Source organism: Aythya marila (genome assembly GCF_965140915.1).
Source record: "Aythya marila genome assembly, chromosome: 11".
Taxonomy (NCBI): Eukaryota; Metazoa; Chordata; class Aves; order Anseriformes; family Anatidae; genus Aythya; species Aythya marila.
Window position 1 is genome coordinate 14,040,231 of NC_139052.1, and position 25,609 is coordinate 14,065,839.

Consider the following 25,609-nt stretch of genomic DNA (forward strand, 5'->3'; position numbering starts at 1 on the left):
CCAGGTGTCATTCGTGTCCAAGGGACAGGTAACTGAGTTACACTCAGTCTCCAAGGCACTCGTTAAAGGGCAGACAGCTCAGAGCATCTTATCCGCTGGCCAGAATACTGTTTTGTGTGTCATCCCCTATGTGATGGGGAAAGGGCTGTGGGGTGTGTTAAAATAGAGGGCAAACACCCAGAAAGGCCATGGTTGAACCTGGTTGAAGCTTTGCAGTCAGTAGCAGTTTCTGAGCTTGTTTTCAGGGTGGGATTAAAACAAAACAACAGCAACAACAAAATTTTCTGAGAGTTAAGGAGTCAAAGGTTAGGAGGAAGAGGAAGGAAGGGAGAGAAGAATGTCCCAAAGCAATGGGGAAGCCCGAAGGGAGAGGATGTGACCCTAATGAGGGTGCTAACGCTGTGGCCATGCTACTCAAGTAATTGCTGCTCAGGAGGAATGAGCCAGTGGAACACGGTATTCCACCCAGGCGCCAAGAAAAGCAATTAAAACTGGTAAATGCCAGTGGCTGACTAAAACCAGGCCTTTAATTAATAGTTTCATCTGAAGAGTAAGGAAATCATTAAGTGCTATTGGTGTCTATTAATTCCCTGCTAGAGGAACAACAATAGAGGGTTTAAAGACTTCTTTCACCGTGCAGCGTGTGCAGGGAGGAGCAGCTGAGCCCTAGCACAAGGAAGGGAAGCTGGCTTTGTGTAGCCGTGCGCTCCCACAGCACCGACAACTGCCCCAGAAACCCGGGGTTTGCTGCAGAATTAACAGCTCAGAAAGAGCCCTGAGCTGGGACCTGGCTTTAGGCTGCTCCACCAGGGCAGGAGAAAAAGGGGGTGGAAAATCCAACCAGTGAAAAGCTGTAAAAATGAGGCACTGTGCTGGAGAGCTCAGGGAGGGTACGTGGAACTAGGGGGTTGGAAGGCAAGTGTGGCTTGGTATTGTACAGATCTGGCCGCTGAAAAGAGTGGAGAGTGTTAACTCTTCTGGAAAGTGCAAAATAGATGTGACTTGGAGGAAGAAAATAGGGATAGGTACCAGCAGCAAGTGGAGCAGACAGGTAGGTGAAACGTCCCGCTGTGTAAGCAGAGGTGGTGCATTGGTGGAGTTCATCAAACGCTCACAAAGGCTCAGAAGCCAGGGGTGTTCAGAAGCAGCCTTTATAAAGGGCACAGCCTTGATTCTAAGTCTGGATGAGCCAAAGATTTATTGTAGCTGCTATTTGACTCTTGAGTCATCCACCTACTCTTCCCTGAATTTCAACAGGACCACGGATCTCTTCCCAATCTTGTTTTTCAAACCCTTCCCTCATATTGATCCAACACGGGCGCTTCCGCTGCGTTGCTGCCACAAGCAGCTGGTGGCAGAGCACGCTCGTGTTTGGATTTCTGCGTGTGCCCTGTGCCACGCCGCGCTGCCAAGCCTGCCAGCAGCTGGTGCTTCTTTGTCAGGACTCAGCAGGAAGCAGGACGGCCTTGCTCTAAGGCACATCTGTGTTCATGGCTGCCTCCCCCACCTGGCTGCCCAAAACACTCAGAGTAAATGTGGTTTGTCGCAGACGTGGCCTATTCTCCTTAAAAAGAGTAGCGTGAAGTCACCAGAAGCTCGGCCATGTTTTGGAGCAAGGGGGAAGCTTGTCTAGTCTGTCACACAGGTATGGAAGAACCTCTCTGCCTTGCTGTCAAAGCTGTGACAGCTCGGGGAACTTCCCTGCAAGATAACCTCTCTGTTCAAATTCAGGCAGTCGGAGTAAGGGAGGGGATTCATCCGAGTCTTATTTTATTCTCTTCTGTCAAATGCAACTCACCAGGCTCTTCTAAGCAGACTGATTTCTTTCAAAACCTGCTGCATGTCACTCAGCCCCACGAAGGAGGTTCACTGCCTCGTTGCCATGGTACCCTTTCTCTAAAGAGGAAGAGAATAGTTAATTATGCAATTTAAGAAACTAAGGAGGAGCGACAGAAAGAAAAATAATCGTAAGGAAGATTCTGGGTTTGTGATGAAACTGCTGGCTGCACCAAAACACGCCGTGTTTACAAGTGAAACGTGTGCCCAGTTGTGTGCTGTGTATAGCCCAGGATTCTCTGGCAGGGTGGGTTTCCCGTCACTGCCCTGTGCTGGGCAGTGGGTTTCTGCCACCCAGGAAATCAAAGCTGTTGTCAGTCAGCGCTGTTACCTTCCCTGCTTAATCCTCTGGAGAGCCTCAGACATGTTTGCTTGGCAGAAATTCTCTCTGGATGGAGCTGGGACGGCAATAACACATCACAGCCCTGTGACAAGCCCATGCTGCCTGTGGATATACAGAGGCACGGTTCAAGCCGTAAGTGTTTTAAATCTCCTTGGCAGCATTTAATCATTTCTCAAGCCTGCTCACTCCCTGCTTGCTTTCCCCAGGAGCTCCAGCAAATCCAGTTTGTGGGGCAGAACCAAAGGGGCTGCGAGCAGCAAAACTGGCACAACCTCAGCCCCTTGGAAGGGCCGGTGTTTTCCCTTTGCCAGCTGCAGCTTATCTGAAACACAGCAGCACACCTTGGCCAGTAAGGGAGTCAGGCTGCGGTGCTCCACGCGGTGTGGACGGGGAGCAGCGCCTCCCACATGCCACAGGGAGCTCTGCAAACCAGGCGGAAAGGAAAGAGTTACTGCGTCTGTTGCCAAATGTGTGTGGTGAGAGAAAGAGGGAAGGAAGATGGAGTGACCCCATGCAGTTGTTTACTACAGCTGACTGTGAGGAGGGCTGATTCTGCTCGTGCTCCCCTTCCACATAAGCAGAGCAGTAGTAGCACTGAGGACTAGACGAGAGCCACACACTGTGGAGAGAGGAAGAGAGCAGCTGAGAGGCAATAATAATCCGAAATACTTCTGGGAACACAGCGGGAACGACTGTCGGAAGATCAACATTTTAATCAACAAACTTTGTACACAAGAGGCTTCCCACGAGGGGGTAGCTGCACTCCTGCTTTTACCACCAGCTCCTACCGCCTGACCTTCCACGGCCCAGGGCTGTCTTCTCTGAGCTCCCCTCAGCAAACAATTCCCGGGAGGGGGCCTTTCTGGAGTCTGACACAAGCAACATTCAACCCAGTCCCTGTTGTGTGAGCTAGCATTGAATGCAGCGTGGCTCTTCCACTCCCTCTCACATTCGCCGGGCTTTCCGTGGGCGGCAGCCGTTGTGTGGAACCGGGGTGTTGTCGGTGATGGAGATGATCTCCAGGCCTCCCATGGTCAAACCCTTGATGGCAGCCTGCGGGGTGAGACAGCAGACGACACGCTGTTAGCAACACGCTGCAGAGTAAAAGGGGATAAAAAAGCTACAGGAAAAATAGCTTGGGCCCCTGCCCAAAAAAATCAGCTTCTTCCAGTAGTTCTACTTTGTAATTATCCTGTGGATAAGTAATTAGTATCAGAATATACAGTTTAAAACTATCTGCTTCCGTTCTTTCGTCAGATTTCCCATCAATTTTGCTACTTTACTTGGAAGAAGATCCCAATACAGCTTTTATTCTGTCTCCAGAAGGGAATTATTCTAAAATTCTTATTATTCTCAGTTTTCTTTGCTAGGCATTTGAGTGATGAATCCTTCATATCACTTTCTGAAAATAAATCCCACAAATAGGTGTTGTCATAAGACTAGCCTAAATTAAAAAACAAAACAAAACAAAAAAAAACACAAAAGGATGATGTCTGGGAAAGAAAAATATATGCGAAGAATCTGACACCTACTTTGCGTCCTGGTCCCAGTCCTTTCACCATGACTCGTACGTGCAATACACCCTTCCCACGTGCTTTCTGAGGGGAGAAGAATTGGTTAGTATTCTCTTTGATGTATCTACTGCTGCTCTGGCTCCCCTGGAGCCTTTCATTTGCTTTTGACCCACTATCACAGTATTCTCTAACTAAAAATAAAAAGTAGATAGTAATGGATACAGAAGAGAATGATGGTGGTTATTGCACAAAGCCAGACAGTAGAAGAAAAGGAAGCCTGGATACAACTGTGGCAGTTTCAAGAAAACTTGTGTTAAGCTGTCAACTCCGTATACAGAGAAAGTGTTAAGATCAAACGATCTGTGACCCGAAGTCAGGACAGAAAATGACATATCCATGGATACCTGGCTAACAAAGAGTAACTCAAAGCTGTTTTCCCCTTCTCTAATGCAGTGACTTCTATCCTGCGATCAGTGGATTCCTTCTAGAGGGTAAATGAGAAAAGTGGGCAGGCTTTATACCTGCTGTGCAGGAGTCCACACTTTCTGTGCAAAAATTTTAGGGACTTGCAAATTGAAAATGAAAAACACCTGCTGTAAAGCAGAGCAGTGCTGCCACCAAGTGGAGCTCTCCTGAGTCTCTCGGTTTGCACATTCAAGTGCAATTAATCTCCTACAAACTTTAACAGGGATGGGAATACATCTGGCCAACCACAGCTATTGAGCTATTACGAGGCTCCGGTGAACAAAGATTAATAGTGAAAGTGTTCTGATATTCCTCTGAATCAACCATAATAAGCTGTTGGCCAGCAGCAGCACAGAACACCTCTGACATGAAAGGTTCCATCTAATTGAGGACGAGGATTTTCAGTTTAACCTTGCCTCATGTTGCTGTAACAGGGGCCATAACATTGCCAGCTTCATCTTTTCCTGCTAACTGGACGCCCACGTGGTTTTTTTAGGAATTACTACAGTAAACCGTATGCATCTGGCAACTACGTGCCCAGGGACATTGCTTTTTCTGACTAGAACTGCTGGTAGCAGCTCAGCTCTCCTGTGGCAGAGAGCAAATATAAAACATTCAGCCAGTAATTACAGCCACTTCTCAATCCCCTGCAGTGCAAATTAAACTGCTGCTGTTTCAGGGGCTTTTATTTCCAAAATGGCTGAGGTATGTTCACTTTGAATAAAAGAGCTACGAAACTGGAGCTAAGAAAGGCTACAAACTACATTTCTCAGTCACAGCGTGCACAGCTAAGATCACCCTCTGGGCATTTCTCACTGCTGTTTCAAACACATTTTGTCAGTGTGAAGATGCTCACTGTGTCAGATGAAGCTAGGGAAACTGTCAGCAAACAGCGTGCTGCTCGAGTGCTAAGGAGCAGAGGTCTGGAGTGCTGCTCATGAGCAAGGGATAAGCAATGTGAACAAGAAGCCCTACTTTCCCCCGAAAATAGCTGAAGTTACTGTACTTGTCCTCCACTCCCCTGTACCCAGGTAGCAGCAGGATGCAGTCAGGGACCCCCTCTGGGAGGGTGACAATACTCAGCGCAGACTCACCGTTGCTGCCGCTATGCCGGCTGTCTGTGCCGCGATGGCAGTTCCCTTCTTGGCGTTCTGGAAGCCTTCGGTGCCGCAGGACGTACGGGCAAACGGCCTGTTGTCAAAGCCGACCACTTGGATGTGGGTGCTACAGAAAGAGAGGGGCAAAAGAAAGGAGTAAGCTAGCAGATGATTTAATTCTCCAGTTTCTCCTCGTTCTGCAAAGCTTCTCAAAATGCGTGGCTCACCGCAGAGCTCATCTCCCCTCTCAAAGCCATCTGAACTCAACCCTCTCTTTCAAAGTATCTCAGTTATGCTCGCCAGCTGCAGAGACCTGCCAGCAGTGAAGTTCAAGGTCATGCCTGGAGAATCGGAGATGGTAAAACCTTTCTGGGTGACCTGCTCTGCTAGCTATCCCTTGGGTACAGCTAACCCTGTCAGACCCACCTCTTACTGTGAGCATTTTACCTTTTCTACGTATTAAAAAAAAAACACAAAACAACACTTCTTGAACTCAACAGATGTTTAAGAGGTGGCACAATGTCACACTAGGGTTCACTAATGAAACACAATCATCTCTCATGGATAATACAATGACTTTTTCAACAGCTGCACAGCACTAGAACTGAGGGCAGGAAGTACCCTGCCATTAAACCATCAGCACCTAATTATTCCTATCAGAACGCAGGCAAGAAGTAATAATAATCTTATTAATGTTAAAGACGTTATGAGGACAGTTATATGCACTGAGGTTTGCAGTCAGTAGTATTATCCCCCCAGCCATGAACTTCCCTGACATTTTTCATTTAAATTGACCGGCCCAGGCACGTTATAAGCTTTCATTTCACAGGCACAGGGGAAGCCGCTTTGCTCACTTGTTGTACGTGGCCTTGACGTGCGCTATCGGGATCTCCTCGTAGGTCTTCCCATCCCACCTCATGGAGCTCCTCTGCAGGAGCAGAGCGCTGGGGAGATAAAATCAGATTGTCGGACACTCGCTCTTTGCATCCGGCCAAGTTTTACGCTGTATCTTCAAGCAATTTGGGCAGAAAGACGGGCCGGGGGCTGCCCTTGCCCCAGGACTCACCTCAGGTCTCCGACGCTCTGCCCCTCCGCCTCCTGCGCGGGCTCCTTCGCGGCCAGCTCCCGCTGCCTCCACACGCCGGCATGCAAACAGCGGGCACTGAGGGAGAAAAAAAATAAAGCAAAACGTGAAAAAAGGAAATAAAACAACCCGGGGGGGCCCATCCCGGCCGCCCCTCACCCGCGGGCCGCCCCGAGCAGCCGTTGCCAGGCGACGGCGAGCGCCGCGCTCATGGCGGCCCGCGCGGCTCCCCTAAGATGGCGGCCGCCGCCTTGGCGCGAGGCAGGGCGGGAGGAAAGATGGCGGCGGGCAGGCGCGGGGCACTGTGGGGAAGGGGAGGGGGATGATGGCGGCGGCCGGCGGGGCTTTAGCGGGATGGGGGCGCTGGGTGAGTTCTGCTTCTGGCGCTGTAACGCCCCGGCCGTGGAGGCTGTTCGGGGCGCTGTGTTTGCTGAGGCTGCCCCGCATCACGCAGCCGCTCCGGAGGGAGGAGGAGGAGATGGCGGCGCTCATGGAGCAGGTAAAGCTGGAGGGGAGAAGGAGGGGAGTCCCGCGGTGCTGCTCGGTGTGAGGGGTTTTGCCCCAAAACCCGGTTCCTGGTGCTGGTGGGAGCCCTGAGCGGTCACACCTTGTGCTGTTCCTCCAGATAGAGCTGGAGAGGAGCCGCTACTCCGACCACGAGGTCCGCAAGCTGGAGGAAGAGGAGCGGCTGAGGAGGAGGAAGGAGAGCTCGTACGACGACGATGAGGCGCCTGGAAAAACTGTCATCATGGCCCAGGACCTGGAGGACAAGTGGGAGCAGAAGTTGCTGCAGTTCAGCCCGGCCCCAAGGGTGACAGGTACCGGCTAAAATTGTGTCTCGGCAGGGGGGAGCACCCTACATAAAACCACACTCAGGTGTGTCTAACAGAGAAGGTACTTGCTAAGCTTCTTGTTTCTCTAAAAACTTGATGCTTTGGCAGCATGGCTAGTATGTGTGTGAGGAGTTAACTGGGTTATAAAGGAATCAGGGCTGCGGTGCTGTGAAGGTAGGCACGTTCACACAGCCTTGTGAGACCAGAGTGGGGAAAACTTGTGTTGTTCCCAGGAAACTTCCAAGAAAAACCTGAGAAAGTTTGGTTCCTGTACTTGCCTGTCATTCTTACTGGGTCTCCAGCTTGACAGAAATTAAGCTGCTCACTGCAAATTCCCTTTGAAAACAGAACAGGTAAGCATATGTTTTAGCAGTGCCTTAGAGTGCCTGTACTCAGGTAGAGTACATCTTAGCACTACGCTTTTGCATTTTAGCAGTTCTGAATCCTGCTTTGGCTCCCAGAGTGACTGAGAATATTTCTGTATAGAGTTTTGCCTTGTTCCATATATCTGCATTCTGTCTGCATGGTTTCTAGAAGGGTGTAAGTTGCAGAGAGAATCCTGCTGATCAGACCAGTGTGGCTGGGAGACTGTTTCGAACACACGTTGTGTTTTTTTGGCAGATGCTGATAAAAAAGATGATCGGAAGTCTCTGAACAGGAAGCTGGACAGTAACCTGATGCTGCTGGTGAAGCAGAAGATTGGTAACCAGGAGCTGTGGCTCCTGCCTCAAGTGGAATGGCAGCCTGGGGAGACTATGCGAAACACAGCTGAGCGAGCTATGGCTATGTTTTTGGGTATGTAGCTTGCTGTGTGCCTGCCTCTTGTTCCTCTTTGTCCCAGTCTTTTTTTTTGTTTTTCCCCTTGTTCTACCTGAGGGATATTTGCCATCTGTGGTGAAATTGCCTCCCATCTGCTGGGAAGAGATATTTCATAGCAGTGGGACTGTGCTCGAGTAATGGGGTTTCTGGCAAGATCCTGGGTGATCTGTGCCTTAACTGCACTCAGCTGTGCTGCAGTGTGAGGGGCTGCCAGCCAGCAGGCTGGGAGCTGGGCTCTCTGGCGGCCAGCTGCTGTGGTGCCAGGCCTGGCCCTTGCAGTCTGATGTTTGAGCAGCACCAGATGCCCCCTGGATGGTCTAAGCTTGCTCCAGGTGTGCAGCTTCCCCCCTTCCCTTTTGTCACCCTGTAGCAGCTTCTGTGGCAGATGGGTGATAGCAAACACGTGTGTCCTTGCTTTTCTGCGTGAGTTGGCAGAGCTTGATATTCTCTCTATCTCTCAGAGGGCTTGATGAACTTGGGACAAGTCACTTTTTCATGAGAAAAGACTTTAAACGGGCAGTATTTCTGCCAAGAAGAGGGAACAGTCAGTCTGAACCAGATATAAGGACCATCCTATACTGTCTGTCTGTTATTACAGGAGAACAATTACAGTTGCTCTGTGTTCTTACATCTTGTTTTCTTTCTCCAGGAGATCACATTCAAGCCAAAATCCTGGGGAATGCACCACATGGGATTTACAAGTATAAATTCCCCAGGGCCATCAGGACTGAGGATAACGTGGGAGCCAAAGTGTTCTTCTACAAAGCCTTCCTCCAGAGCAGCGATTTGTCACAAGCAGAGCTGAAGAAAGATTATCTGTGGGTCACAAAGGATGAGCTGGGAGCTTACCTGAAGCCGGAATACCTGAAAAAAGTCAATCGATTCCTTCTGGACTTATAAGTGATAAGCTGTCCTCCAGAACATGGGGAAGACATGGGATGTGACTCTGAGGAGGAGAAGAGCTGCTGCTTTGTGTGGCCTCTGTATATAGGATATTAAATAGGGCTCTGGAGGATAAATTTCCTTTGCGTTACTTCCCACTTCTCTTCACCAGGCCTGTTCTAAATAAATATTAAAATTTATACTCTGAAGTGAAGCTCTCCTCAGGGAGTTCTTCTGGAAGTGCATGTTGTGATCTGTTCCTCTCCCAGGTGTGCAACTCCCGGGGGCTTTGGTACCCAGGAGGCTCGCTCTCCTCACCAGACCCCTGTCACAGTCTAGAGCTCAAATGGCTTCTTCTAAACTTCTTCTAAACAATGGCTAATGCTTGTCTCTGACACTTGCTCTTCAGTAAGAGCAGCACTGGGGAGTGATCTTGTGTCCAGGTGGGAATAGCTGCCCTTAAGTGTAAGAGGGGAGTAGCCAGCTAGATATAATGGGAGACCTGGCAAGGGAGTGATTTTCTTTGGCGCCATCCCAGCCCCCTGAGGCTGTAGTTTTCTGGAGGATTGTTACGATGCCCAGGGGAGGATATGCACACTGCAGCGTGCAGCAGGGCAGCAATCAGTTGCTTACCCAAGGATTAGCTTTTGCAGGCCTGGAGCAGCTCCACCAGCATTTCCAGCAATGCCTTCATCTGTCTGGACGTGGTGGCCAAGCTCCCTCTGTGATCCCCTGGAACCCCTTTAGCTTCTCCAGAGGTGATCAGCTCATTGGCACAGCTGGGCAGGAGGGCAGCAGTCCTTAACCTGTCCCCCGTGGGTGGAAGTTCCTCCAGCCAGGAACAAGCCTGGTACTGCAGAGAGGGCAGCTCATTGTCGATCACGGGCAGCAGGTGAGGGCTCACAAGGCTGGGCAGTTTCTGGGGAGTTTGAAGCTGGGTTGTTCACATCTTAGTCGTGTTTAATCAGTGTTGAAGCTGCCTCTGGTCTTTGAGTCCACAATACACAGTGACCATGAAGGGGACAGATACAGTGGGAACTGGCGGTAGCTCCTCAGATGAGTGCTGCTTTCCCACATACACTGAATCAGTCCTTTGGGGCCTGAAGCTGCAGTAACAGTGAAGGTGAGTAACACTCGAGCAACTGCTCTTTGGGGCTGAAATGCTAATTTTTGCTTGCAAGGGGAGTGCTGCTCTAATGTTCCTGCTTCCTGAGAGCAGCCTTCAAGGTGGCTTTGAGTTCTGTCCCAGCGTGCAAGGCCAGCCCTGCTGCTAACCCAGCCCAGCCACGTCTACCTCAGGTAGCCCAACGTGCTGCGATTTCTTTACTAAAAGAGCTATCCTGTGATTATATGGTGCTGGCTTGCCTCTCTGGGTCTGTTTTTATTTCTTGGGGTGCTTTTTCTGGTTGTAAATGTTGCTGTTTGGTAGTCAGATCGTGGGCCCGGCGCTGGTTGGACTTTGCACGGAATCAGCCTTCAGTGGCAGGGAGAGAGAGAAGGAGGAAATAGGTGTCGTTAATCATCTGGAGAGGGTTCGGCCTCCAGAGGTGGAACTGAGATTGCTATATATATTATATCAGTCCTTTGGGAGCTGCAGGCCTCAAATTAAAGCTGTCCTTAATCACTCCACAAGTCATTGGGGCGTGGGGAGGGGTAGCACAGCAGCCTTCCATTTTCTAATGCTGGGCAGATGGAAGCTGCAGGCTTGCCATAAACTATAAACAAAACAAAACTTGGGTTCACCCTTGCAGGCCTGGCAAAGGAGGCTGCCTGCAGCAGAGAGCATTTGCAAAGAGGAAGTAAATGTGAAGCAAAATGTGTGCCTGCAAGCTGCAGGCTGTTGGCTGCTGTCTGTGCTCAGCCCTGTGCAAGGGGAGACTTGTCTTCTCTGAGACTGAAAGCGCCTGTGGAGGGGAGAGGTGAGTCTTTCCCCTCAGGCTGTGCCCCTCGTAGCCTGGGGCTTTGGTGCAGATGGCCAAAGACTGGGCTTTTTCTCTGCCCCCTGATTTTAGGCTGTTGCTGGCGCAGTAGCACCCAGCTTCTGGGCAGAGCTTTGTGTGCAGGGGCTCAGGGCATACCCCTTGCCGAGGTCTCTGCGCCATTTCCCGTGCTAAAAGCAGGTTTTGTGCTGCTCGATGAGGCTTTCAAAGCATATGAGCTGGTGTTTAATCAGTGCTTTTTTGTTCTCAAAACAAGGAGCACAAAAGAAAGAAAAAGCTGTATGGAAAGCTTGGTGATGTTGAAACTCAGACAGTTCTTCTCTGGCTTGCTGGAGCAACAAGTCTGTGGGCACTGTGTGTGCTGAGAGGTGTAGCACCCTCCAGCAACGGAGAGGCCAGAATCTTCGGCCTCTTTTATGTTTTATCTTTTTCCTCAGGCTCAGGCCTTTGTTCTTACAGGCTTCAGGTGCGTAACAAACTGGGTCTTCTCTGGAAGCTGACATTGTTGCTTTCTCAGCACCTAAACCAGGAATCTCTGCTCCCAACCTGCATGGGAACTGTGCTCTTTTTTCCTTCTAGTGTTTGTTCTATTTAAGGACCCTCAGCCAGGTGCTGAGAACAATCCCAGATCCTCTCACTTGGGTGCCTTTGCTCACTTTTTGTTCTGTGTGACCTGCTCCCCTTCCCTGTGGCCTCTGTGAGTAGAGCATCCTGCAGGCTGCGCCGCCTGGGGAAGGAGCTGGAGGGTGCTGACAGTCAGCCTGCAGAGACTTTCTGCTGCTCGAAGCCATGCTCAGCACAGAACACTTCACTTCGTGAAGGTGGTGCACAAAAGCCAGCTCGTTCCCCACTCAACGAGCAAGGATGCGTGCCATTTAGATGCCTTTTCCCTCATGCAGTGGTGCCCAGCAGCCGTTGCTAAAAGCCTCCTGAAGCAGAAACAAATGTAAGGATCAATTGCAGCCTAAAACCCCTGCATCTGAGTTATTGCTTCAGCCACCATGTTAGAAGAGAGAGATTAAAGCTTTCTGCGTGACAAATGGGATGCTAGCGCTCCCCTCCAGCCATGGAGAGATAACAAGTCCTAATAAAACCACGTCTCAGCTTTGCAGGTACAGGTTTCCGCTGTTTCCCCTACAAAATGCCTTCCTTAGCTGATACCCTGCCCTGTCTGGGGTTTGGTGGTCTCTACGCAGAGCCCTGTGTGCCTGTGTAGTGCTGTGGTAACACCGAACTGCTCACAAACCCATGCTGCCCATGTAACAGGCAGCTGGTAGCATTTATTCCTCCTCCTGGCTGTCTCCAAGCGACCAAAAACTTCAATATTTGGAAGATAAATGCATGTGGAATGAGGAGGGGCTGATGCCCATGGTCTGCACTGCTTCAGGGAAGCTGTCCCAGTGCAGAGTCCTGTCCAGCTGGGATGAGGGTGGGTGGGTGGGAATTGGGCTGTTCCTGTGGGGTCACCCCTGTCCTGTCCCTGAGGATGAGGGGTCTTGTGGCTGGCTCCCCAGCAGCATCGGTCACCTGCTTTTGTTCTGTCCAAGCTCCATTTTTGAGTTGAAAGGGATCTGAAAGGGATCTGTCTATGTGGGGGGAGTTTTTTGGCAGTCCTTGGGGTTTCTGTGAGCGCCGTGTGCTTACAGAAGCAGCACAGAGTGTTCTGCTCAGGGCAGCCCAGGTGCCCTGCAGAAAATGCTGTGGGAAACCAGGTCGAGGCAGGTCACCAGCGACAGGAGCGGATCAGCTCTCACCTTTCTGTTTCAAGGATGCCTCTTCCCTCCCGTGTCTGGAAGGACGCCGAGCGGGGGCAGGCAGAGGTAAGGACGGGCGTAAAAGGAGGAGAGCTGCTGGGAAACTGGGGCTCGGGCAAAACAGCCCCAGAAGCTTTGCTGTTAATACCCAATCCTCAGCACCAAGCTCTCCAAAAGCAAAGCCAGGAATTGGTGAGGTAAGCACAAAACGCTGACAGCAGGAAGCTCCTTCAGGTTGTTCTAGATACAGCTTTGCTGTCAAGGCTGCTTTTCCCGAACAGATCGCGGGGGTTATAAAATCCTTTGGCAGGACTTCATAGGCAGGGCTTGGAGACCCAAGGGCATTTCTCAGTTGAAATATGACGGGGTGTTCAGCAACATTAAAACGAGGCTTCTTCAAAAGCCAGGCGAGGCAATAAAGACTTTAAACGGGGTGTGCAAGGCTTTGGGGCTCGGCAGAGCCTGCTCCAGAAGCAAGAAGGGTGCTAGCAGGAGCTGGCCACTTGCACAGCTACAGCAAACACCCCATCTCGTAATTACACCCCATCTCATAATTAACTGAGGCAAAAATTGAGGAGAAAATGTCCCAGGTAACAGTTTGCAACTGAAGGCTGATTCCTGCTGGCTGGGCTGCTGCCTGCCCATGCTGCCCATCCCCTTCCTGCTCACCCTCATCTATCACAGCAGTTATGCACATCACCCTTCTCCTTGCAGGTTTTCCCCTCCCAGATGTTATTCCTCTGCGTTTGACCTGTGGGGGAAAGTGAATTATTGGGGAAAGGGACTAGGTGTAATCCAGGTTTAATGGGCGCACAGAAAAAGCACACTGGGCTGAGAGGGAGGCTTGGCCAGCGTCCTGCTCTGCAGGCAAAGAGAAATTTATCTGTGTGTGTGTGTGTGTATCTGGCTTCGTGATCTGTGAGCTCTTAATAATGGGTTTGGTGACCTGCTGGCAGCGTGCTCCCTCTGCAGAGCTTTCCCCAGTCCCCGGTTAATGTAACGGGTCACAAATCCCATTTGCTTTTGAATTCCGAGTAATCCTCTCGCTAATGTCCCCTAGCGCTTTGGGAAGCGTTGGAGGTGCTCAGAGCCTCGTGCTCACCAGCGAACCTCCTTCTGTGTGCCCGTGAGGCCCTGTCCTGCCCTGCCTGGCTCTTCCAGGTGAGCGGTGCAGCCCCTCAGTGTCGGACACCCCCGTGTGCCCCTGCCCAGCAGCAGTTGCCTCCTGAGCCGTGGTTTGCCCTTTGTACGTGGTGTCACCTCCCCGTGCTCCGGGCTGTTTGTTCCTCTTTTCCCTGAGGGTTTCCATCAGGATCTGGGTGGATTCCCAAGCCCTCACCCTGACATCAAGTGAGGAGCACGGTGGGGACTCCCTGTGTGGGGCCCAAAACCCAGATGTCCCTGCCTCCAATTTAAGAACTAAATTCCACCGAGGATGCAGTCGGGTGTTGTTGCCTGTGAAACAGCTCGGTGCTGGGCACTAGATGGCAGGCAGCGACTGGGAAATCCCATCCGTGGAGCTTCCTTCCCTTCCCTTCCCCCTTAAAATCTTCTATTTCAGCTCCTGTTCTCCAGAGTGGGAGCCTGAAGGCTTCTGTGGGGACTGCCAGTTCCTAACCACCGTGCCCAGGCTTGGTGGCTTGCGCCTCGAAGGGTCCCGGGGACCAGCAGGGGCTTGTGTTTGTTCCACGGAGGCTTGACAAGTAACCAGGGGTTCAAAGGAGCCTTGAGAGCAGGGAAAAGAGGCAGGGAGCAGGCAGGCTGGGTTTGGTGATGGAGGATGCTTGGGGCTGCAGGTGGGTCGGGGGCATGGGGGGATGGACCTGTGTGGGGTAGAGAGAGGGGCAAAAAGTGGTGGTGGGTGTTGGGTGCGGGCAGGCAGAAGTCAGCAGCTCCTCTGGCCACTTCCCAGGGCTCGGTTGTGCAGGGGTTGCTTTAGAGAGTGTGTTGGACACGGCTTCACCTGGCTGAGCTTTCGGGGCTTTATCCCCACGGGTGGGGATAGAAATGGAGTTGCCAAGAAGAGAGGGTGCAGCTGTGCCCCTACCCAAAGTGTTGCAGCACGTGCTCTGAGGGAGCAGGACTGGCCAATTCCCTCCTCCATCCTCCCTCATCTGCTGTGGGTCTGAGCTGGAGGTGTCCCTGTGCCCTGCTGGGTGCTGCCCCCAGCCCTACAAAGCCCCCGTGGTGCTGGGCACCTGCGTGTCCCCTCCAGGCACGGTGCCACAGCCCCCGTGCTGGGTGTTGTAGGTCCCTGTAAGCACCTTCCAACAAAAAGGGGATTAGCTATAGCTTGTTAGAGGCCTCGCAGGGAGGGAGAATAAGGCTCTTTGCTCTGAAATGTTCTCTTCCCCGGGATTACAAGATAATGCATATGAAACGACATTAGCTCAGCCAGGTTTATGGATTATTTGAAAATCAAATTCTTTTAATCTCATCCACCATCTGGCAGCGCCGTGGCAGCCAGCTCGCTGCCGCTTCCACCCTGGCTGTGTCTCAGCGAGGGGACACCAGCGGCCCTGGCCACCTCTGAGCATCCTGGCACGGGGGCCAGCCCTTGTCCTGATCCCTTTCTGACGGCGTGGAGGTGACAAATCCCAGGAGCCACCTCCGAGGAGCTGCGGGCTCTCTGGATGTGCATAGGGGATGTGTGAGTGTGCAAGGGGCACGTGCTGGATGCTGGTGTTCCTCTGTGCCGTGGGTCCCTGGGGAGAGGGGACAAGGTTGGTGACACCCCTGGGGCCAGTTTTCAGAGGCGAAGGCAGCCAGGCTGCAGAGCAGCTCAGCTCTCGTGTTTTTGTCGTGAGTTGCTTTGCCCTCTTCGCTGAGCCTCAGCAGGACCCATCCATCTTCTCCCATCTCCTCCGGAACGCTTCTGCACCTACTACCAAGGAGCTTTCTAATCTCAGTACCCATTTAACACGAATAAAAAGCCTTCTGGGACAGTAGGTCACGGTTATGCAATTTAGCTCGAGTCGAGAAAGGGCCTTTATAGCTATGAATATATGAATACTTAAAGCACACATATATTTAACGTCGGTTAATGGCGGGACATGGAAGCATAACATATACATAGCGCCGGGCTGACGCTTTGCTCCTTGGCTCCCTCCAGCAGGCTGGGGCTGCTCTGCCTGCCAGCTCCAGCTCCTCAGGGCTGGGGTCGCAATTTTGTGGTGCTGTTGGCTCGGAGAATGGCTGTGGAGGGCACGGGGATTGTGCTGCAGCCACCCCAAGGTGGGCATGGGGTGTGAGAGGTGAGAATGTGAGCCCTCTGCCCGCAGGTAAGGGCTGGCAGCAGCGGTTTGCTGCCGGGGTTTGTGTGCCCTGAGGACAACCGACTGCAATAAAAAGGGAAAAGCAAAGAGTAATGAGAAAAGAAACAGGGTTTTGAAGAAAAGAAAGCATCTTTTCTGTAGGTAACTAATTACACAATCAAAGCATTGTCTGTGTCATTAGGATTCCTTGTTTTTTTGGTGTATTGTGGTTTTAATTAAACAAAGCCTTAGATTGTTTCTTTAATTTTTTTTTTTTTACCCTCCTTTGTAACAAAATCTTTTTTTTTTTTTTTTATTAGTGCCAAAGAATAAATTAATTGTGTAATTAGTGACTATTACTTTGTCATTCCTAGGAGGATTATTTCCAGCGTGTGTGTGTGTAGTGGCTGGGGAGTGGCGATGAGAAGATGTTTGGCACCAAGATTCCCTGGAAGCTAACAAGAGGAGCGTGGAAAGACTTTGCCAGGCTGGCTGGAGAAACCCCCCAAGCCCTGATAAACAAGGCATCCCCTTGCTTATCTGCACTCCTGTGAGTAATGGTGGTTTGGGTTGGTGCAGAAATGCCCTCCAGAAGGCATCCTCGGGCTCTCCAGAGAGGGAGCAGTGGCTCGTTCCAGGTGTCCCTGCTGGTGACGTTCAGCCCGCACCACTACATTTGGCACTGTATGGGACAGGGGTTGGCACGGCTCCCCTGTCCCCAACACCTGTAGGGCACCCAGCAGGTTCCAGACAGGAAAAAAAGGAATTTAGTGTGCAGCAAGTGATGGGGCCTTAACAGATCTGCACTTATGATCTGGGGAAAAAAGAATGGGAATTAGAGGCTTACGGGGGATTAGCAAGCATGAGCGCCCATTTCTGTGTGTACAGCTCCCTTGTAAATCCTTTGTGCCACTACCCCGATGGAGAGTGACACCACTGCAGCAGTGATATCAGCGTGTTGCTGCTGATCAGGAGACCCAGCAGTCCTGTGGGGCTCTCCTGGTGGCCTCCTGCCCTGTTTGCAGCTCGGGGTTCAGCTGTGAAACCACCCTAATTTCAGGCAGCCCCAACCCCTGGTGGGATAGACACCCCGGGAGGTCTGCCCCCCTCCTGGAGGGTTTCCATCACCTCCTGAAGTGTTCGAATTGAGGCTTGAAGCGTTCCAGCTGCCCTCTCCTGGGGAGTTTAAAGCAGCAGAAGGGAAAGGGATGCTGGAGGATCCTCAGGTGGCCCTGCAGCGAGCTGTAGTGCTGGAGAGACAGCTGGGACTGCTTGGATGGCTCCTGGATATATCTGCAGGTGTCCTTCAGCTGTGCCCAAAACCGTGTGCTTCTGGTCCCAGCTAGAGCAGGAAAAGCTCCTGGTACAGGCGGTGTCTGTTGGCTTCGAGTACCGCCTGCCCTCATGGCTGTTCCAGCCCTCGGAGCCCTGGAGGTGTGCGAGCCGCCTGGAAATGATTAAGAAATGGTTAAATGGGTTCCCCTAGAGAGGGATTTTGTAAGCAGGGGCGTGCTGAGCAGGGAACTGTGAGGGAGGAGCAGGGAGCTGCGCGTTTACGTGATGTCAGGGGCTCTGTGTGCAAGGGAAAGGTCTTGTTTTCACTAAATATATTTAAACCATTCCCCCCCCATGACAGCAGGTCTCTGGTCTCTGACCTGGCTCCTTTCCCTGCTGTCAGTCAGCTGTCACTCTACAAACGTATGAGACATGCTCCCAGCCCTGGGCACAGCCACCTCCTTCCATGGAGTCCCCTCCGTGCCCCTCTGTGCCACCTCATTTTCACTTGGGGGCTGATTTGGACCAGAAAACCTAGCTTCTCCCACCAGCCTGGTGCTCGGATCCCAGCGTGTGCTGGAGACCCTACAAAAACTACCCCATGAGCACAGCCCGGTGCTGATGAGCACCGACGTGGCCCTACAGGCCCTGCCTTCACTCATGGGTAGGATTCCCCCTGGGAACAGTACCTGGGGAAGCTGGGTTTGCCATGGGTGTTGACCTGCTGATGCAAAAAACCCTCCTTAGGTGAAGGAGAGAAGCCGAGCAGAGAGCTCGACAGTCCTGAGGCTGGTGAGAGCAAGCTCCAGGTGCTGAGAGCCCAGCTGCGGTGATTAATGGCACTTCTCAGCAGAAGGTGCTTGAAACTGATGTTTTCTGGAGAAAAGAGAGTGAGATCTCTGCAATAAACTAGGGAGACGTTTTATTTTTTTTTAAATTTTTAAAGGTGTTTCAGCTGATGCAAGCAGTTACACCTTCCCGGGTGTCTCTCCCTGCTCGAAACCCTTAAAAGAAGAAAAACTGGTGAGAAAAATAGCTGTTTGGGTCAAGAGACAGCCAGACTGGGGCATCATGCAAGTGGCAGCACCACCCCTGCTCCCTGTGTGCCCTCCGAGCTTCCCCCAGCTGCTGGGATGAGAAATGCTCAGCTATTCCCCCATCACTGCCCTGACCCGAGGGGGCAGCCTGGAAATCAGGCAGGACACACGTCCCTGGGTGCTTTGAGATGACCCAAAAAGCAAACCTGGTATCGCAACAGAGAGCTCTCCCAGCAGGCAGTGTTTCAAGGGTTGAACAGGAGCTGGGCTGTAATGATGTAAAAAAAAAAAAACATTCAATAAAAATATTAAGGCTGGCTTTTGATGCTCCAGCTAGATCTTAAAAGGGTTTCACGTTTCCTAGAGCAGAAACACCAGAGTGCTCTGCATCTGTTTACTATGCAGAAGGGTCAGGAATGGCTCTTCTCCCTCCAGGGTCCCCGCAGCTTCGCTAGCAGAATTAAAAGGCACACGCAGAGCTCCAGCAATGGGTGAAGAAGGGAGGAGAGGGGAGGAAGAGAAGAGAAGAGCCTTCTGTTTCATCCCACCTGCTCCGTGATGGGGACTTGCCCCGGAGAGTTGCAGGAAAATCCTGTGTAAATGGAACATAAATGTTTTATGAATTCAGCCCTGGTGGAGTAAATTAAAGGGTCATTAATGGCCTCATTAAAGAGCTTTGCACTTTGTTCTGAATTATGAAAGCTATCATGCAACGTTAAAACTAAATGGAGTTTTGGTCGGGGTTTTTAAACTCTTTAACTAGTTCTCTCTCCCCCTCTGCCTCTCTCTATTCTTCTCTCGCCTTCATTTTTTCCTTGTGATGAGAGATGTCTTTCGAGGGAGCCGCCTGTAGTGCTACAAACTCCATTTCAATTATAAATCTCCTTATGCTCCGTTAATTGCCCAGGATTTTTCTCGAGAGCTGCCTGAGGTTAACGCTGATGAAGAAAGAGCCCTCTTGTCTCGAGCTGGGGCCTCCCTCCTGCCTCTGGCGAGGTGTCAAGCTGGGAATCACCTCCAGTGGTACCCAAAGGGAACGTGGTGGGGGACAACAGCGGATTTTGCTCTGACTTTTCCTTGGTTTGCAGCAGGCTGGGGAGAAGCCCCAGGTAGCACCCACCCCAGGGCAGTGCTGGAGCCCAGCTCCTCCATCCTGCTCCTCTCCATCTAACAGCGCTCACCCCTGATACCCAGTAAGGACACATTTTGTGTAATTTTAGGTGTTGCTGTGGCTGGGTGTTAGCAGACAGAGGGTTTTGGATGGGGCAGAGGCACAGTGGCCTGTCCAGCCCAGCCAAGGGGACTGGGCGATGGGGGCCAGACCCTGCCTTTACACCAGGGTAAGGGAAGAGCACACGGGGCAGTCTCACCAGGCTGATGAAATCCCCATCCCAGAGCTGCCATCAGCAGCTGGTGGTGGTGGGCGCAGCACCACGGCACAGACAGCCCTCCCCTCCCCTCCCCAGGCTCCCCCCAAGGCTTGTTTCTTTGACTTATCGACTTCCCTCGCCCTCTGCGAATTCTTCACGCAGCTACACAACAAATTAAACCCCTTATTAACTAATTAAGCTATTTATCCAACCAGGCAGGAAAGAGAGGGGAGGTTGTTATTATTTCTATTTTTACATACCTGCCAGAGGCGCACGTGCCCGAGCCACGCGTGGCGGATGGGTCCAGCTGAGGGGCTCCCGCTGCTGCCCAGTGCCTTTACCAACAAAACCCTTTGGAGAGAAAACGTGATATATATATTTTTTTTCTGCTTAATTTTCACACCTGGGAGCTATTTTAGTGTTTTGAAGGGCCTCATTGACTTCTGGGGCTCCGGCAGTGGGTTTGCTGCGTGGAAATTTGTGGGGTGCTCTTGAGGAGCATCCCTGGTGGCTCCGGCATCCTTGCAGCCCCCGTGTCCCCAAAAGTGCCATCTGTCCCCTGCAGGGACCCCTCCGCAGCCCGGTGTCACCGTCCCCAGGGTGTAAGGGTTGGATGGAGCTCGGGGAAGAGATTCTTGCAGGGTCGGGCCCCGGGAAGGTTTGGGGTGAGCACTGCGGTGGGAGCGCCTGCAGAGTGTGCTGTGGCTTCAGGGATGCTGCGAGAGCCGGGCACGGGATTTTAGGGGTTTGCTGTGTAAAATCCCTGCTGGTGGCACGGCAGAGGGATGCTGGGGAGCCGGAGCTGGTCTGCACGGGGGGAGGATGTGAAAGTGGAGGGGGCTTGAAGGGGGATGGCTGCAGGAGCAGCTGAAGAGCCCCAGAACTGCTTTGCTGTGCTGCTCGCAGGGAGGTGACCGATAGGGACCGAGGGAAGGGGTGGGTATGGGTGGGGAGGGAATTTAGGAAATGATTTCATCGTAGGGTCGATTTCCTCGGGGAAAGGGGAGGCAGGACGCCACCAAAACAGTCCCCAGGCAGCGGCTGGTGAAGGGAAGGAGCTGGAGAAGCCTTTGGCCATGCAAAGCCCCACTGGGAACACGCGGGGCAGGGCACGGCGAGCCCACACCTGAAAAAGAAATCTTTCCCCTCGGATTCATCACCACACGCTTATTCCTCTAACAGCTAACTGAGTCAGCAGGAGCCAACCGAGCTCAATTGGTATCTCAATCCGAGCAAATAGGGAGAGGCTGCCAAACCTGACCATAAAACCCGCAGTGATCTCAGACATCTCCCTCCTATATGTTAAAAGGGAGCAGAGCAGCGTTCAGCCAAGGCGCTGGTGCGGGGGGATCAGAGCATCCCAGGGACAGCCCCGAGCTGTGCCCACGGGCAGTGAGCAAAGCTGGGTGAGCAAATGGTGCCAGCTGTGATGGGCACTGCCAGACGGGGGCATGGAGGTGGCTTCGGAGCTGCCCTGGGGACAGGCAGGGGGTGGCACTCCTGGCTCCGTGCCGATATCGTCCAGGCAGTACCTGGAGGAAAAATGTGGGGTTGTCCCACATTTGGATGCTCCTCCTGTGTACCCGTGTGATTCCCGGAGCTGTAACTCCACCTGGGGTTCCCTGCCTGCTCCCACCTAGCTGTTGGTGTCCCCAAACCGAGCCTGGTGTCCCCAAACCGAGCCTGGTGCCCATCCAGACCCAGGTGGTGCTGAGCCCCTGCTGGCTTCCAAGTGTCAGCAGCCAAGCAAGAGGGATTAAACGGAGGACAGGCAGCGTGCCTAACTATTTTCCTAGAAGAAGGCATTCAGCAAGCTCAGCTGAGCTATAAATACCCTGTAACCTCCACTACGTGCTGGGGAGCGGGCAGGGGGGGCTTTTCTCCCTGTAAACAGACGCGGAGCAAAGAGAGCCGCGGGGAACAAAAGCTACCCAAGGACTGGAGGCGAGCGCCGCGGCTCGCTTCGGCTCCAAGGCGTTGCAGCATTTCTCGGGCAGCCTGTGGCCACGGCCAGATGCTTCGGGAGCCTGTCTGGAACCCAGGCTTCGGACTTTGTGTTCCCAGATGCTGGGGGCTGAGGCTTTGCAGTTGATCCTCCTTGTTTTCTAAAGGCTTAACAAAGCAAGTTAAGCAACCTGAGAACAAAACAAAAGAGTTCGAGTTAAGCTGGAATGAAGTTTTTGTTTTTGGTTTTTTTTTTTTGGAGCTGCAAAGTTTTCAGCTTTGCATGGGGCTGAGGGTTGGATCCCACCAAGGTGGCTGAGGGCACTGTTCAGGTAGCAAGGACACAGGTCCCTCTCCTTTAGACATGTGCTTTGCTCAGGAAAAGCCAAAAAGTGTTCCCCATGCTCTGTTTTTTTTTTTTTTTTTTTTTTTTTTTTTTTTTTTGCCATACAAACCCCAGAACAGCAAAAGGGAAGGGAAAGAAGCATTGTTCCCCGGCTGCGTTAGGAACAGTTTGGTCTCGTTACAGCCTGCTCTCACCTGCTACTAATTTTCCTCTGGTTGCGAGGGCCCGGGATTGTTTGTTTGTTTGTTTGGCTGAGCAGAGAGGGAAGAAGAGCTGCTGGATGTCACTCCGTGCGGGGAAATGACGGCGAGCTGGCGGGGGCACGTGGGGTAACGGGTGCTGGTGGGGACAGGGAGGGAGCTGCAGCACCGAGACCCTGCCCAGGGTTTTGTTGATGCACAAGAGGCTGGAGGGGCTGCAAGGGGGTGAGCTATGGGGGCCCAATGGGGCTGTGGGTGTCCCCAGTGCCTCTGGATTTGTGCTGGGGGTGAGCTCTGAAACCAGCTCCTGAGCTGGCCCTGCCTGGTGGCTCAGGGCTGGGTGTCTGTCTGGCCAGGAGCTGCAGGACGGACAGACACCCGAGTGTGAGGCTTGCAGTCCTGGGGCAGCAGCAAGATGCCAAAATGCTGTTCCCATCCCATCACCGGGACACAGGGGCTGCTGATTTATGGGGCTGTGATGGGGAAACAAGAAAGCACAGGTGCTCGGGGAAATCCCGTTGAGCGCTGGGGCTGGGAATGCCCGGCACCAAATCTCCATCCTCCGAGCCCATTTGTTCCCCTCCATCACCCTCCTTCCTGCCCCTGCACCCCGTGGGGCCCTGCTGAGGTGTGCTGGAGCTGCAGGGTGCAGGGGCTGGGATGGAGGTGGCTATGGGGCTGTGCCCGAGGAGCTGCGGGGCTGCGGGATGTCTCCGTGCCTCTCCTGCTGGCCCTGCGAGCGCAGCACATGGGAGCTGTCTCGCATTATTGTGACAAGCAATTAGGGTGATGTGAGCTGCTAAAAAAAATGACTTTATTAGGCAAAAATGGCCTGTAAACATCCCGGAACAAGCAGGGCTGTTTAAACAGCTCCAGATTTTTGCGGGAAGGTGGCTGCTCTCCTCCTGCTCCTGCACCGTGCCCCGGCGGCGGTGTGGCACCGTGGTGGCACAGGGCACAGGGCTGGCACAGCCCTGCCCGAGCCTGCTCCTGGACGAGTGTTAATAAACCCACAGCGCCGGGGCTGCCTTAGCGCTGCCTCTAATTGGAGCCATAAAGTTAAACTCGGCCACTTAGGGTTCTGCTGGGAGCTGGGGCTTCCATTTGCAGGCTCCCCCGCGCAGAGGAAGGGCGCTGTGCTGGCTAATAGGTGTTAAATCGGAGCATCACTTTTTAATAAGCCTCTTAATGGCATGACGCGGCTCCTTGGCAGCTTTGGGATGCCTCCATTATGCCAGGGGGAGCCAGGGAAGGTGGAAGCGGTGCCAGGGCTGCCATCTCCACGGGGTAATGCAGGGGCGATGAGCAGAGCCCAGGGGCGCACCCGGGTCCTGTGTTTTCTTCTTTGGGGTCATCCTCTTCATCATCAGGACCATCCTCTTCGTCACGGTGCTGCTGAGGTGCCACGCCTAGGGTGAAGGTCCTCGCTGCCCCTCGTCCTGTGTGCATCACCACCACCAGTTTGGTGCTGTCAGAGCAATTCCAGATCTCACCTTCGTCACCCCCTGGGCTGCCCCCTAAAAGTGCTGGCTGACGGCATCCAGTGCCATACTCCTCCCTCACTTCAAAAGCTGCATAATTAATGGATAATAATCCAAAAAAAAAAATCCAAACCCTTCCTTCTCCCAGTTCCAAAGGGGCTCCTCTCCCCTCGCTGCCCCGTGTGGCTGCTGACCCCGAGGGGACAGCACGGACGGGACCAGGAGCTGCCCTGCAGAACCCAGCTAACTGGAACCAGGAGGGGAGCCTCCGGGCGGCTTCCACGTGGGTACTGCTTACAGAAAGGGCTGGGCTCCCAAGAAACAGGCACTATTTTTATCTAATCCCTCTGCTTTAATAGCAGGGAGTTGGAGGGGGCTCGTTATTAGTAATTCAGAGGAGGGCGGATAAGAGTCCCCGATGATTTCTGCAGTCACGTGCTGCCCTGCTGCCGCTCCTGCCTTGGCTTCTCCCACCAGGAGGGGTGGGAGGGTGGTGCTGGACACATCCTGATGGTGCTGTGCTCACCCAGAGCATGGGATGTGCATGGCACCCTGAGGTTTTGCTACAAACACCCACAAGTAGGAAGCACTTGTTCAAAGTCAGGTCCCTACAATTCTGGGGATGGGATGGGATGGGATGGATGGGATGGGACAGGTTGGGATTGATAGGATGGAATGGGATAGGTTGGGATGGATGGGATGGGATAGGGTGGGATGGGATAGGGTGGGATGGGGTGGGATGGGATGAGGTGAGATAGGATCAGATTAGATGGAATCAGATGGGACGGGATCGGACAGGACTTTCTGTATTCAGTACTGATGGGCGGGGGGGATTTGTCACTTCCAGACCAGGCAAATTTGAGGCCAAAGCTGTGGAAGGGAATGGATGCAATTTTTGTCAGTTCCATCCGCGCCGGCGAATGCAGATCATGAATTACACACCCGCCAGATGACAGGCTGACATTTTAGCTCCAAACATTCTCCTATAATTAGAGAATCTAATGCAATACAGGGAATGGCTCCATTTTACACACACATTATCGTAATGCCTTTAAATAAGATAATTGATTATGCCTCTGCATAAGAAAGTAAAATATTCGGTGTAATTAAAACCGACATTCAGATTTTGGCATGCTGACAGGTGAGGCCATGTGTCATTTTATAAATCCTTAAAGTGATATTCACACCCACATTTGAGTTCTTGAAGTTTGGGGAGAAGAAGAAAAGAAACCCTCGCTGCCGAGTTGTTTTTTCATCCTGAGTTCAAATGTGTTTTGAAGAGGGATTTCTTTCTTTTTCTTTTTCATTTTTTTTTCATTCCTTCTGCTCTCATTTGTCTTCATTTCAGCCTCATACCGCCAGCTGACACAAACCTGTGCTCACACCTCCAGGAGCAGGGCTGTTGGTGGATGCTCTCCAAGCAGGGGACCTGGCCAGCAGCAGAGCCCTGCGAGCAGTCCCTGCACAGCACCGCTGAGCTGCAGGCAGTGTCTGCTCCATCTTCGATGCCAAAACCACCGCCTGGTGCTGAGGGGCTCAGCCTGGAGCACAGACCTGCCTGTAGGAGCTGACAAAGGGCTTCATGGCTGCCAGGAGCCCTGAGACCCTTGGGGTGGTCAAGGAGCCTGCCCCAATGTGATGGATGGAGGCGTGGGGCAGCCCAGGATGGGGCATTCCTGGGAGTCCAATTTTTGTGTCTGGAGGTGCCAAAAATGCTCAGGACCCTCTGAGAAACCTGCTGCCTGGGGCTCCAGCAGCTGCTGATGGTTTATGGCACTGATCCCCACCGCTGTGGGCTCACACCTCCTGTGGTCACCAGGCTGGTGATGGGGTGTGAGGTTTGGGGGATTTTTTGGGTCTTGAGGAATTCTCCAAGTCAGCGCAGATGCTGACCTGCTGCTTCAATATTTGCCAACTGCTGCACCTGGGAACTTTGCAAACAGAGGCCTGGACACTTTCAGCATACCCAAACCATCCCAGGGCATCTCTGGTGAGAGCTGAGCAGGCTCTGGGCAATGAATGTCTGCGCCCTGTGCTCTGCATCCATCCCTGTCCCATCTGAGGGGGATAAAAAGGAGCTGACAAAAAGGAGCACCGAGGCTGTGAGCACTGAACCTGCCTCCTGTCAGTGACGG

The 25,609-nt window shown here is 52.6% G+C and overlaps 2 protein-coding genes across 2 annotated transcripts; one reads left to right on the forward strand and one right to left on the reverse strand.

Moving 5' to 3' along the window:
• Positions 1–2,872: 2,872 nt before the first annotated feature.
• On the reverse strand, positions 2,873–6,652 carry MRPS11 (mitochondrial ribosomal protein S11). Its single transcript, XM_082768644.1, has 6 exons — positions 6,499–6,652; positions 6,322–6,417; positions 6,110–6,199; positions 5,253–5,382; positions 3,712–3,777; positions 2,873–3,232 (listed from the first exon to the last, which is right to left on the reverse strand). Exons 1-6 carry the CDS (start codon positions 6,549–6,551, stop codon positions 3,125–3,127), a joined length of 543 nt encoding a protein of 180 aa, XP_082624770.1. The 5' UTR covers positions 6,552–6,652; the 3' UTR covers positions 2,873–3,124.
• Positions 6,650–9,082, forward strand: MRPL46 (mitochondrial ribosomal protein L46). The gene is made up of 4 exons (XM_082768643.1): positions 6,650–6,838; positions 6,965–7,157; positions 7,794–7,967; positions 8,641–9,082. Exons 1-4 carry the CDS (start codon positions 6,662–6,664, stop codon positions 8,889–8,891), a joined length of 795 nt encoding a protein of 264 aa, XP_082624769.1. The 5' UTR covers positions 6,650–6,661; the 3' UTR covers positions 8,892–9,082.
• Positions 9,083–25,609: the final 16,527 nt, after the last annotated feature.